Source organism: Carassius carassius, chromosome 47, assembly GCF_963082965.1.
Source record: "Carassius carassius chromosome 47, fCarCar2.1, whole genome shotgun sequence".
Classification (NCBI taxonomy): domain Eukaryota; kingdom Metazoa; phylum Chordata; class Actinopteri; order Cypriniformes; family Cyprinidae; genus Carassius; species Carassius carassius.
Genome location: NC_081801.1, coordinates 7,288,046 through 7,302,330, shown reverse-complemented (window position 1 = coordinate 7,302,330; position 14,285 = coordinate 7,288,046). Strand labels below are relative to the sequence as shown.

The following is a 14,285-nucleotide window of genomic DNA, read 5'->3' as shown; positions in this document are numbered from 1 at the left end:
GATTCATTATTCAGAAAATTGTGATGTAATCCTTTGTATTTGTATATTCATTTGAAAATCATACTTTAAAATGATTTAGTATTTGTAATTGTTACATTTTTAAACTCTTAATCATATATATATATATATATATATATATATATATATATATATATATATATATATATATATATATATATATATATATATATATATATATATATATATATATATATATATATATATATATATATATATACACGCAAGCAGACACAGCTTTTCTGTATATAAAATTTATCATTTTTATCAAATTTGTCATTTATAATTATTAGTAAAGTAATAGATTTGAATAACCCTGCTTTAAACCTTGCCTTTTTTATGATTTTTATTTTTGGCTTAAAATCAAAGTTTCTGCTGTTTTGATTAATCTCAGAGCTGATTGGCTTTGTTCATTGCTTAGAACTTTTATTAAATTTATTTTTTAACTCTTTTGAGAAAATTAATGGAGGAAAATACATTCGGAAGTCACTGTTTAACTCAATACTGCTGTCCTGTTCAATAAGCTATAAGATAATCTTAATCATGCCAATCAGATAGGGTAGGTGAGAGGCTTTTTATGTGTTTATCTTTTTTCCATTAACTTAGCTTGATTTTTCCTGTACTGTTGTGGCCAAAGGTTTTGGGAGTGACATACATTTAGTGTTTTACCAAGTTTGCTGCTTCAGTGTTTGTAGATAATTTTTCCACATGTTTCTATGGTAAACTACAAAGTAATGGTAAGTATATCCTAAGTTTTAAAGGATTTAATTGGCAAAAAATGAGTCAATATTTACAGTGTTGTCCCTCGTTCTTCATAACCTCTGCAATTCACTCTGGCCTATTGGATATTAGCTTCTGGGCCAAATCCTGACTGATGGCGATCCATTCATGCCTTATTAGTTCTCTGAGTTGATCACAATTTGTAGGCTTATGCTTGTCAACTCGCCTTTTGAGGACTGACCACAGGTTCTCTATGGGACTGAGATCCGGGATAGTTTTCTGGCCACAGATCCAAAATTCAATGTAATGATCTCCGAGCCACTTCTTTATCACTCTTGCTTTGTGACATGGTGCTCCATCATGCAGAGATCATCACCAAATTGCTCATGGATCTTTGGAAGAAATCGCCCTTACAGGAAGTTTTTATACCATTCTTTATTAATGGCTGTATTTTTGAGTAGAATTATGAAAGAGTCCACTCCCTTGGTTGAAAAGCAACCCCACACATGGATGGTCTCGGGATGCTTCACTGTTGGCACAACACAGGACTCATGGTATTCTTCACCTTTTCTACCAAACAATCGATTTTCCAGATGTTCCAAACAGTCGGAAGGGAGCTTCATCAGAAAAAAAAAACTTTGCACCAGTCTTCTGCTGTCTAATCCTTGTACTTCTTGCAGAATTTCAGTCTGTCCTTAATGTTTTTCTTGGAGACAAGTGGCTTCTTTGCAGAGTCTTGGCCTCACTGTGCGTGCAGATGCTCTCACACCAACCTGCTGCCATTCCTGAGCAAGCTCTGCACTGCTGGAGACATGATTCCTTCGCGTAGTCCTCAGGAGAAGACGGTCCTGGTGCTTGCTGGACACTGCTGGACACGTCCTGCAAACTTATTCACTGCAATTGAACCTCTCTTTGAAGTTCTTGATGATCCTGTAAATGTTTCTTTCAGGTGCAATATTCTTTGTAGCGATTCTTGCATGTGGGGCCATTTTGATGCAAAGCGATGATGGCTGCACGTTTTTAGGAGGTAACCATTGCTTACAAGAACACAATGACTGACTAGTACTCATTCACACTTTCACATGTGCTCCTGATATGATTATAGTCAGTTAAAGTTAGCTGGTCATTTTGTGTCACGATCAAAAAACTTTTCTGAAAAAACAAACTTTTTTTGACCAGTGAAGATTTTAGCAATTATTTCAAATGCATCTGATCACTCTACACCATAATCTAGAAACAATTTAAACGAACACAACAGCTTAAGCAGCAAGGTTTGCAAAACACAAAATTTGTCACTCCCAAAACTTTTGGCCACAACTGTACTGATTCAATTAGTCACAATAGTTTATGCCTCAAGTGGAATTCTTGACATATCTGCAGCAGCACATTTTTAACCTCACCTCCTAGGACTGCTTTGATCCACTCTACAAACATGTCTTGTCATTTTGCTACAGTGCCACAGGTAATTAGAGGTCACTATGCCCATTAACTGAAGTTGGGTGCTCCTTTAAAAATTTATTTTTCCAACTAGAGGACATGCCTAAGGTATTCAAATAAAATATTCATAAAGGGCCGTCTGGGAGATAAAGGCCCCTTGATATGGACTGTGTGTGCTTTTTCTCTGGAGATAGAGCACGCGCTGAGACTTTTATATATGTGCGAATGGTCTATTCCAGTCCCCTCGCTGATGCAGTGCTGGATCGGGGGTCTTGCTGAAGGGACGTGTTCACAGTATTACCTCCTGTCAAACAGTAACTCTCACTCCACTGCTTTGTCCACAGAGCCGCAAGAATGCAGGCTTTTCCAACTCCTATGATAGCTCATGAAAAGTGACATTTTGCATTATTTATATATTGCTGTTCTAACCTTATGACTTTCCATCTCATATGGAGCAAAGAAGGAAGAATTTTGTTAATGTCAATGAACTTTTCCAATGCAACAAAAGCATAGTGACTTTAAACCATGTAGTGACCTTAAAACATGTAGTGACCAAAAATCCAAAATAAAATAAAAAAAGCATCAGAAAAGTGCAATACTCCCAATATGTGTGCAATCCAAATCTATGCAATAACTTAGTGTGAGATACAAGTCAAGGAAATTGTATTTATATAGTACATTTTATCCACAGTGGTAATTCAAAGTACTGCACATTATTTTATTTTATTTTTTAAATCGTAAACATAAAATGGTTCAAATAAATAATTAATAAATGCATAAGGTAATTGAAGAAAATAATAAATTAATTAACAAAATAAAAATAAACGTGCTGTTAATAACCTAAAATGTTCCCCTCTAAAATCTTGTTTGTCTGATGCATAACACCAGATTTGATTTAAATAAAAATGAATGGCATTGTTTATTGTACCCAAACATAATGCAACAGAGTGATTATTATCTATTTGATTAACTTTTTTTTTTTTTGTATTTTTTCAGATCACCTCATGAAAAGAAGAAGGGTTCAAAGTCATCGCACCAGTTAAAGGGTTCCTCCTGTTCGCCCTCAGCATCCCCTGAAAGAGGCATAGCGATGGCCAGAGTTTCTGCAAGCCCCTCCCCTGCCACAAGCCCCGCCTCCAGCTTGGGGAGGTCCAGGTAAAGGGCATCTCGCTCTGGTCCCATTACTGAATGATCAGTGAGCATGAACCTCGTGAGAGCCACCCACCCTCTGTCTGAAGTTCAGTCTGCTTCAGTCAGAATCATAGATTTCAAGCATAGTTTTCCCTTCTTTGTTGCAATATTAATTTAAGCTCTGCCAAGAGCACTGCCTGTGAGACACAAAGACAGTCTGCGCTGTAGCTTTTTAATTTGGAAGTTATAATGGTTTTTGGTATGATTTGACAACTTCAGCAATGATGACATTTTGATAAAATGGTTTGACAGCATAATATGAATGAACTGTACAAGAAATTTTAGAAAAAAAGTTTATAGAGGTTTTAATTTAAAAACCTGCTAAAACACAACACTGCAAAGGGGGACTAACTTTTTTTAAACAACTTTTTCAAGTTCCATCAAAGTTGCTCTAAACTCCCTCAGCCTTCAGATGTTTTTGTTACTGTTCTTTACCTCCCATCGTGTGCCTCTCTCTAGACTTTGTTTTTATTTGTGCAGTTGTTGTGTCTCTTCCGGCATTGGGTTAATATTTAATGACCTTCTTCTGGTCGCTCAGTTTTAGCATGAGATGTCTGCGGTGATTACGCACTCACCAATCGTCATGAATACTGAATTAAGGTGTTTTTTCACAAGCCATGCCAATTGGCAGGCCTCTGTCTCTCTGTCACTGTCTCACTTTCTCTTTCCTTTCGTTTATTAAACAGGGATGGCTCTCAGGAGAAAGACAAGCAAGTTTCCTCCACTATTGTCTCTTCAGTGCAAAGCAAAATCACTCAGGTATGCCATTAAGAAATTAACTTCCATATAGCAACAAAGTTTTTGTGTAAACTCGGACTTTGACTAGATTAAAATGTGTAAATTAATTATTTTCATTGTGCCGTTTAATTACATTTAATCACAATTATATACATATATATTTGCAGAGAAATGTCTCTAGAAAGTATCTTGACACCCTGTGTTCTTTTCCATTCTTTGGCGTTTTAATGCAATGTTCCATGCAAATGCTCCCTTGGACTGATGTCTTCAACTGTAGATTTGATTGTGTTTTGTACATTAAGCAGTTTCACTATAAACCTCTAAACAGAATGCATCCGAAATATCAATACAGTGCTGCCTTGCAAAAACTGTAAGAAGCTAAAAAACACGAAACTTTCCCTACCTCTCCTGTCTCAATTCAGTGGCTAAGGGAAAAACAGACCAAAATTGTGTAGCAGAATTGATGAGACCCTTAGATGCTTAATAAGGCTTTAATATATGTAATTTAGAATCAGACTGTCTCAGTGGTTTGTGTTAGCCGAGCCTTACGTGCTGAAATTAAGAAATATAGTGATTTGGTTGCATGACCCTGTCGCCGGGGGTGGGTATGTAGGTGTGTGTATGTTTATGGGTAATGTATGTTTATGGATAACTTGGCTGAATGTCACTTTCACTTCACTTCACTTTCACTTTAAACGGAAAGAAAGAGATGCTGATTCAATGCAGCTGTCAGTCCCTGCAGCTCTGTTATAATCTCTGGCCTTGTGCAGCGAAGATGAAATGCAGAGTGCGCTTGCTTTCCTTCCATTTGCTTATTGTTACAGCAGACGAAAGGTAGTTACTATGTTTATTTTAAAAAAAAATGCAGTTGTGTCAGAGGGAAGAGGATGTGAGTAATGCATAATGTAAGAAAATAAACAGTGTACACCATTCTGTGTTTCACTTGCAGCCATCTGGTCTTCAACAAAAAGAGAAGTCAGCAGGATAACAGCCTTTTTATTCGCCCCCTCTGTACTAAAAAGGTCTACAGTCTTGACATAATTTCAGATCTTTTGGAAACCTTATTCACTTCCCTTTTCTCCAGGTGCATGAAAGCAATTCTGACACCTCAGAACTGGGGCAGGACTTCCAGGGGGCAACATCTAGCAAAAACGTGTTGGCTCTTATTAAAACCAGCAACTGCTGCTTGAATCAATAGAAGCACGGTTCACCTTGACAAATAACTACCGGCAGGAACTTCTGCAGGCCTGTGCATGCTTGCATTGCAGTTGCGTGAGGAAGTTCCTTCGTCCCAAGTTACCCCCTTTAGCCCAGGCAACGAAAGCTCTGGGATACACGGACCACCCGTAGATCCTGCCGGTAGAGAAGCAGGTTTCAGCTTGGCTCAGTTTGATCCTTTGCCCATAGCTCTACATCTTGCAACTATATTGGATCTTCCAGAGGAGAGTGTTCCAGCGCAGACATGCACATCCCGACTATTGATAGAGGAAGAAGTGCTCTCATGAGGCGCTCCGGTAGAGACTGACAGGGTTTATTACAACTGGCAAATAATAAAGGCTGGGGAATGTAACATTAAAGGCTGGGGAAGCGTGTTCTCGATCTTAACACTACTCCCCTGGGATTTTACGAACCTTCTATCTTCCTGTCAGACAAACAAGGGAGGCTGGTTTATGATTCTCCCTAAGGAACCCAATAGTCTCTTTTTCTTTTCTAGTGCACTGTGCTGTCCTCCCCATATTTAAAATGTTGGTGTTCCCTTCTTATTTGCCACTGTTTAGCTTGGGCTTTGTGTAAAGTGTGGTAGGTGACTGATGGTTTGATTAGGAGGGGTTTATGGGATGCAAAATACACCCTGGCAAGTTATGAGAGCATTACTGTTGTGTGCAAGATAAGAAGCTGAAAAGCATAGCATTCTCGAGTACCCCCTACTGTGACTTTGGGTGAAAAGAAATCTCTTGTACTAACTGATGTGATCAACATGTGGAGGTCCTCACGTTATAGTAACAACACTAAAATGAGACCATATCGGAGATGCGTCTTTCCTACCTAACCTTAGAGCTCTGAATGTTGGAGCAACCTTACACTGAATCCAGTACAAGCTGAAAAAGTCTTACTTTATTAAATGCATCATGCAAAAAGTGCAGGGTGCATATGAATTAAAGCGCAATCTTACCAACTTGTGAGCTTTCCACACAAGGAAACTTTGAAGAATCCTGGAAATCTCCTAGCCCAAAACCATCTCTAACCAACAACTACTCATGCAGTGCTAGCAAGAAAGTATGAACACCATCAGGTGATTGTAGACGAGAAGACATCACTTGGATTGGCCTTGTGTATGGAGCCAGATCAGCCTCAAAATAATACATTTAATTACGATTAGGAAATTCAAAACACAATTCATAAATACACAGATAAAAGCATAAATATTTCCCCAAATGCTCAATTAAATGCATCTTAACTAAATAAATGTAAAATGTTTACACACATATGGTATACATGAAATCTTGAATTTATAAATGATGTTACATGTATTTATGGATCGTTGAGTCTAAATTTGCAAATCGTCACACGTGTGGACTGCTTCATTTGTGTGCGGTATTTTTGAGACCTTCCTGACAGGTTAAGATTATTAAACACATATTATTTGGGAGGACGTTACATTCAGTCAGGTAAGCTTTTGCTCCACCAATCAGAGCGCTCCTTACTTTAAAGAATCAAGAAGCTAAACGCTGCGCTTGTACTGTGCATTTGCACAGTAAATGATTTAGCATAGAGGATGAAAACCGGATTCAATGAATCTGTAAAGTAATTTTTTTTATCTGATGGTACCCATTAAAATGTCTTTACATCAACCCGATCACGGAACAATTCACAGTTCAAGTGCAGCGTTGAGCTTCTTGAGTTGGTTTAGTAAGGAGCATTTTGATTGGTGGATTAAAAGTTCACAGCGATTGGCTGAATGGAAGATCCTCTAAAAAAAAAATATATATATATATATATATATATATATATGTATGTATCTTAACCTGTCAGGAAGGTCTCAAAAATACTGCACATAAATTCAAAGCAGTCGACGCATGCATGACTATTTGCAAATGCAGGTTTGACGATGTAACATCATTCATAAATGTGATTTTAAATGTAAATGGGAATATTTATGCTTTTAACGGGTGTCTTTATGAATTGTTTTGTAAATTGTGCTGTGCTTTTGTGCTGTAAATTGTGAGGCTAATCTGGCTCCATATTTTTTGGACACCAGAGGGAAAATGAAAGGGAGAAAGACCAAAAAACACCTGTCACTGAACAGTGGAAGCTGAATGGAAGACCCTAAACCACACCTGGGACACCATTCTGAAGCTGGCCTAAAACAGACAGCAGTAAAGGGCCATGAAGAAGATGACTAAATGACAGTGTCAGAATGTATTTTATTTTATTTATTTTTTTAACGTGGGGTGAGTTCACAGTGATATTGGATGTGAGATTTCAAAATTGCTTTTAAATGGCATGGGCCTATGATTGAAGTGCAACCTCCTCGAACTGAAAGTGGGGTGATCCTGTGAACTCTGAAAATGTGGGTACAAAGGTCTGGATCCAAGTAGCTACAGGGAAAGCAGCCAACTACAAAAAGCAGTCCTCAGTCCCAATTACGACTAGCTCTTGTTTGGTCATTTGATGTCAGAATGCAACACTTAGGGTTCAATCGAACAAGAGTAGAGTTAGGTGGCCACATTTTCAGATGTCCTCAGACTTCAGCCAGCTGTGGTCTCATAATGAACTCTAAGCACACTGAAGATATCCTCCTTTCATTACAGTAATCTGCTCAGGTCAGCTGGAAGCATAGAGAGCCCTTTATCCCAGCTTAGGGCTGCCACTCTAATGTACTAGATCAACACACTATGATCAGAGAGACATTCTCATTGGTTCTTCGTCTTTTAGCAGTGTACATGTGTTCGAGTGTTATACGTGTGGGAATTTTAATTGAATTAGTCACACAATACAGAAAGTTGATGTGGAATTTGAAAGTGAATTGACAAGAATAGGAATTTTATCCATCCATCCATTATTAGGTTTATTCTGGATGGCACACAAACCTGGTGGGAGGTGATGTGCAAGATTCCTCAACCCAGACCCTGATTTAGTCTGTTTTAGTCACAGTCTCTGTACACTATTTAATGCCATCCATGTAATTTTGTGGTTTCACTTCCCTAGAATGACTTTCATGATGATTTCACCTTATGAAGTACACCAGCAGACCCTTCTCTCTAGAGGCACACTGGTCCTTGCCTGTGGTGTTTGTGCTTTTCTTGACCACTTGTTTGTTTAGTGATTCATTCTGCAGGGGTTTTATTGGAAATTCAGGGTTAATAAATTTCCTTCGACTGGACGAGGGGGTGGAAAGCAGCTGTGACTTGAATTCTGCAAACGTCAATGAGCAAACCTTGCTCCTAGCTCCTATGACAACCGTGCAATTCAGCCACCTGTTTCGAAAGATTATTTTACTGATTTGATATGTAATGCCAAGTTGAGCTGCTTTCAAATTTGAAAGCAGTAAAGAACCTTGAACTGAGTATATTATGGAAGTAAAATAATGACTTATGTCTTTGAAACAAAAAAGCATGCTGAATAGCACTATCTGAAATAATAATGCATTGCATTAACAGTACTTGCATTTTAATGCCTTGTATTTCCAGTGCTTGCATCTTTAGGTCCTGAAATTTAATATAGTTTTTCGTTTAAGCTGTGAATAATTCAATTAAAAATATTTCACACACTTTTTCATAATTAAAAAATCAATAATTCATATTCACGTTCCAGAATTCACTTCCAAAATATTAAATCGGTTAAAAAATACGATGTATAATGTTCGACAGGCAAATTTCGGTCCATTTTATTTCACTTTCCAAATTCGCTTCCACAAATTCAGTGGTTAAAATTCGGCAGATAATTCGCCCTTTCACATCCGGGAGCTGCAGGAATAGCAGTAGAGCACAGAGGCATGATCACCATCTGCTGTCAGTCGCTCACCAGCAGGTGGTGCAAGCGGCTGTTAAATAAGGCCAAAGCAACAGGTGGATTAAGTAATACAGTTACAAAAACTGATCTGCAGAAATTAAGCAAGCGCTAAGTAGAAGTTTTGATTATCGGGGCATGTGGAAAAGCTGATTGTGCGTATGTTGATTTCAAAATCTTTGCTGTTACCAAGTAAGCAGCATTCAGAGATTATAATGGTGTTTTACCCAACGCTGAATTACAGAACTAACATTACATCTAAGGAAGACATATATTGCTTTCGGTTGTTTAGTTTCCGTAACTTTGTGTCATGGCTTGTGCGTCGCTGTGATCCCTTCACGTCACACTCAAGGATTCCCCAATGACGAGTAACGCTTCTCAATCATTAATACTGTGAAATAAGACCTCAGATCTCAGAATATATTTTATTGATGATTATGCAAACTATATAGACAGTTAAGCAGATGTAAAATATGAACGAACGCACAAGGTTTCACGCGGTTTTCCTCAGAAATCTGTTAAAGAAAAGAAAACACATTACGTGGCTCAGCGCACTAACAGTGACAGCGATTAAAAGACAAAACTCACATCTTACTGATGATGCAAACTATATACAGACAGTTACAAACATTAACGTCTTTTATTGCCTCGATATTATTATTAAATTCGGCATCTAATTAATACAATATATTACTGTATATTTAAGCAGATGAGCCTCACAAACCACAAAGTTTCACCAAATTTAACTTTTTTTTTTTTTGTAAAACGAAAACCAAGGTCTTACAGATTTTGTTTTGTTTTAAATAATTGTGAATGGCACATACACTAAGGCAGATATTAGCAATTTACATGAACTACGTAACTAACAACATACTAGTACAACCTGAGAAACATGAAAAATTCCTTTTGGGTAAATTTGTTTTTTTTTTTTTTGTTTTTTTTTTTTAAGAAATGTTTGTACTGTACGTAATGTAAGGGAGATATTGGACATTCGAAGGACTGTGCTTGTTGACAGTATAGTGTCCCCATCACTACACTGGGGCGCTAGGACCCACACAGACCACAGGGTGAGCACCCCCTACTGGCCTCACTAGCACCTCTTCCAGCAGCAATCTAGTTTTCTCAGGAGGTCTCCCATCCAGGTACTGACCAGGCTCAGCCCTGCTTAGCTTCAGTGGGAAACCGGTCTTGGGCTCCAGGGTGATATGGCTGCCGGAATGTCAGTAAGTCAGTCTTGTATCTAGCAGTGTACTAAAACTGTTGGAACATGAAAACCCTTTCCAGGGATCTTAAATATGTAAATAATTGTATACTGTAAATATATGAAGGGAGGTATTGGCAAAATCTCATCTGTAGAAAATCACTATGAGAAATACAAGATTAAGAATTTGACAGTGTGTTATTTAAAATTGTAATTAAAACACATTTGACCTTTTAACCCAGTCTGTGGAATTGTCAGACGGTCCCTTGGGTGCGGTAGCACGTCAATAATTTCTTTAGTTTAAATTTTAAGAATTAATATACCTAGATTGTTTTTAACTCATTTTTTTATGTTAATATAAATTGGTTGCATATTGTTAAAACTAATCATGGTATTGATAACTTTGTGGGAGTGTCGACTTTATAGATCAGTGGTAATGGAAATCAATTATAAAGAAAATGCAGCGCATTGGATTTTTTTTGACCCCATTTGCTTGCCTGTATATAGTTTGCATAATCATCAATAAAGTGTATTCTGAGATCTGAGGTCTTATATCACAGTATTAATTGATTGAGAAGCGTTACTCGTCATTGGGGAATCCTGGAGTGTGACGTGAGGGGATCCCCAGTATTACAGCACAGCGACGCACAAGCCATGACACAAAGTTATGGAAACTAAACAACCGAAAGCAATATATGTCCTCCTTAGATGTAATGTTAGTTCTGTACTTCAGCGTTGGGTAAAACACCATTATAATCTCCTTTGAATGCTGCTTACTTGGTAACAGCAAAGATTATGAAATAAACATACGCACAATCAGCTTTTCCACATGCCCCGATAATCAAAACTTCTACTTAGCGCTTGCTTAATTTCTGCAGATCAGTTTTTGTAACTGTATTACTTAATCCACCTGTTGCTTTGGCCTTATTTAACAGCCGCTTGCACCACCTGCTGGTGAGCGACTGACAGCAGATGGTGATCATGCCTCTGTGCTCTACTGCTATTCCTGCAGCTCCCGGATGTGAAAGGGCGAATTATCTGCCGAATTATAACCACTGAATTTGTGGAAGCGAATTTGGAAAGTGAAATAAAATGGACCGAAATTTGCCTGTCGAATATTATACATCGTATTTTTTAACCGATTTAATATTTTGGAAGTGAATTCTGGAACGTGAATATGAATTATTGATTTTTTAATTATGAAAAAGTGTGTGAAATATTTTGAATTGAAATATTCACAGCTTAAATGAACAACTATATAAAATTTCAGGACCTAACAATGCAAGCCCTGGAAATTCAAGGCATTAAAATGCAAGTACTGTTAATGCAATGCATTATTTTTCAGTTAGTGCTATTCAGCATCCTTTTTTGTTTCAAAGACATAAGTCATTATTTTACTTCCATAGTATATGCTGGTGGCAAAGAAAGGCAACATAATAAGGGAACAGGCCGAAATGTATCTTAACTGTAGCTTAACTGACATGTACATTGGCACATTTTATTAGTATTTTAAAGTAATATTATATATTATTGGATTTTTTTTTATATAATCAATATTATAGAGCTTAACTTCTACCTAACACCCTATTTCATTAAGATTTTTTTTTTTTTGGGTCCTTTATGCAAATTCCATTTCTATGAAATCAGTGTGACCAATTAAGTGTATATTCATTAAGCAAATATTTATTCAAGTGCCAAGCTGTGAGTTCTCTGGTGACACATTCTCCCCATGGGCTCTTAGCATGCAACTGGCCTTGGGTAAGGTAACCTGAGCCACATAGAATGAGGGGAGGCATTTGAAGAGCAGGAATCCAGCTATTTGCCGATGGCCTTCTCTTCTATAGGATGCCACTAGACATCCTTATGCATATTTAGCACGTTGGATTCTCATACATACAAGGCCAGAAGCCAATCTGAATTTCAAATGGTTAAAGTTGTCTGCAAGCGTATGGTTTTGGTTTTCCTGTTGTGTTTATACTATGATTAGTCTCTCACAATCTCCTCCAGCTCTGCTCCCTTACGAAAACTGTAGTATATAACTTTTTCTACATTTCTTCTCATTTGTAGGACCTCATGGCGAAAGTGCGAGCAATGCTTGCTGCCTCCAAAGGCCTTCAGCCAAATGCCTCCTGAGAGAGTTCCACCACATCCAGACAGGATCAGTCTCCAGCTACATCTCGCAAGGCAGCAACAGGCTTCTGGCTAACTACTGGACCGCTGTTCACCTGACAAGCTGCACAATGCTGGGCCCTTTTATCCCTTTATGAGTGCCTGTTTGGATCTGCCGTTAAATGTTTGTATTTTGCCTCCAGATTAGCATTAGGCATGGAGATCTGCTTTATTTCGAAGGTGCAGGTGTAGAAAGAACGAAACCAACAGCAGATGGTGGAGCCTCAGTCCTGCTGTGTGTTTTAGCTGTAGACCAATAAGAAGAAAGTATTAAAGGTGTAATTCCTTGGATGCAACTGAAAATGTTCTTTCCTTTTGTAATGTTGTCTACCAGAAGGACATGTTATATCCTTCTGTGAAGGATAATGCTGGTTAGTTCTCTCCTGTCTCCTTTTTTCCTCTGTCTCTGAGCTCCTTTTGACATGAAATGGTCTGCATTCTCGGGTTTTTTTTTTTTGGGTTTTTTTTTTGAATATGTGGCCTTCAGTTTTTGATTTCTAAGTTTGTACAGGCCTAATTTTGGAGCTACTTTGGAAAACCATCAATAAAGTTTGAATTATGGAACATGAGTGTGGTTGCCTTACTTTCCGCAAGTGAAATCTTGTCATCTTCGCCTCTTGCTCTGTCTGTTTTTCATTTCCTGCACCTGCGTGCTCTGGCCTTTCGAATGTCAGTGCATCCCAGCATGCACTCTACATGATAAAGCCCCATGTTCTGCTGAAGGGTCCATATGAGTGAGGTTCACGAGAGGGTTTGAGTGTGAGCGAACAGTGGGAATCATGGTCCATTTTAAGTTAGCCTTTAATCTTGTGGCCATTCAGCCCGCAGAAGCAATGCACGGACTCTCATTTGGTCCTGCAAGAGAGCAAAATGGACTGGTTTGAGATCCCTGGAACAGGTTAGTCACATCCAAACCCATATTTATACTCACTACAAACTCTTGACATGGGAAACTTAACGCTTTCCCATGTTCAGATTATGTTAAGTCAATTTAAGTGGGGTTATCCTAGAAAAGGGCACAAAGGAAGTGTTTTTTGCCAAAAATTCATTTAAAATGTCCATCTGACATGCTTTTTTATTGACCCCCTGGGTTTCATTGTACACTGTCCTGTATGTTCATCTAAACCTGCACAATTTAATCAAGGCACTTAATTCACTGAAGTCATTTGTGATTTGCATTATATCAAAAAATAAATTCTTGTTTGTAAATTGATGCTTAATGTTTTGTTATTGAACCAATCACAATAATCATAATGTTATGTGCTTTTGAAAAGGGCAGCTTTGAACTAGACTTAATAATAGACCCTGCATTTTTATTACACTTATGTTCGAGTTGTAACAATTCTCATTGCGGAGTTGTTTGAATCTTAGAGGTTTTTTTTTTTTTTTTTTGCTTTCAGTTATTTTTCAAGCTTTACGAAGGCTTTGTTGTGAACTGAACCTGTTTTAAGTGAGCCATTCACTTTGAAACAGACCTGAATGTCTATTCCTGATGGCCTTCTGTCCATTATTCTGTTTGTTATTTTTGTCCTTTTGTCAAATTCACTACATACTGAGTCTTAGAAATAAAAGGCTTTGCTAGAGTTGCAGTTTTGTTTGCTGCGTACAATATTTCATTGCGAATTTGTTGGTTGTTAAGGCCAATTTTCAGGCCAAGTCTTTATAGGCAATTAACTAATTATAATAATTAAATGAAACCGTATTAGCTGGATTCAAAACGAAGGTACCATCTCTGGGGGTTGTTTTTGGCATCGACATTGACCTGCTGTCAGAGCCAGTACACAGAAGATGGGTCGTGAAT

General features: G+C 37.8%; 1 protein-coding gene across 2 annotated transcripts in view; it reads left to right on the top strand.

Moving 5' to 3' along the window:
• The window catches only part of LOC132130319 (splicing factor, suppressor of white-apricot homolog), an 88,291-nt gene extending 75,243 nt beyond the window's left edge, over positions 1–13,048 (top strand). For both annotated transcript variants that reach the window (XM_059542003.1, XM_059542004.1), the window contains exons 16-18: positions 3,172–3,330; positions 4,053–4,125; positions 12,383–13,048. In XM_059542003.1, coding sequence (XP_059397986.1) covers positions 3,172–3,330; positions 4,053–4,125; positions 12,383–12,448 — 298 coding nt within the window. In that variant the 3' untranslated portion in view covers positions 12,449–13,048. The remainder of the gene's footprint in view (positions 1–3,171; positions 3,331–4,052; positions 4,126–12,382) is intronic.
• The last annotated feature ends 1,237 nt before the right edge of the window (positions 13,049–14,285 follow it).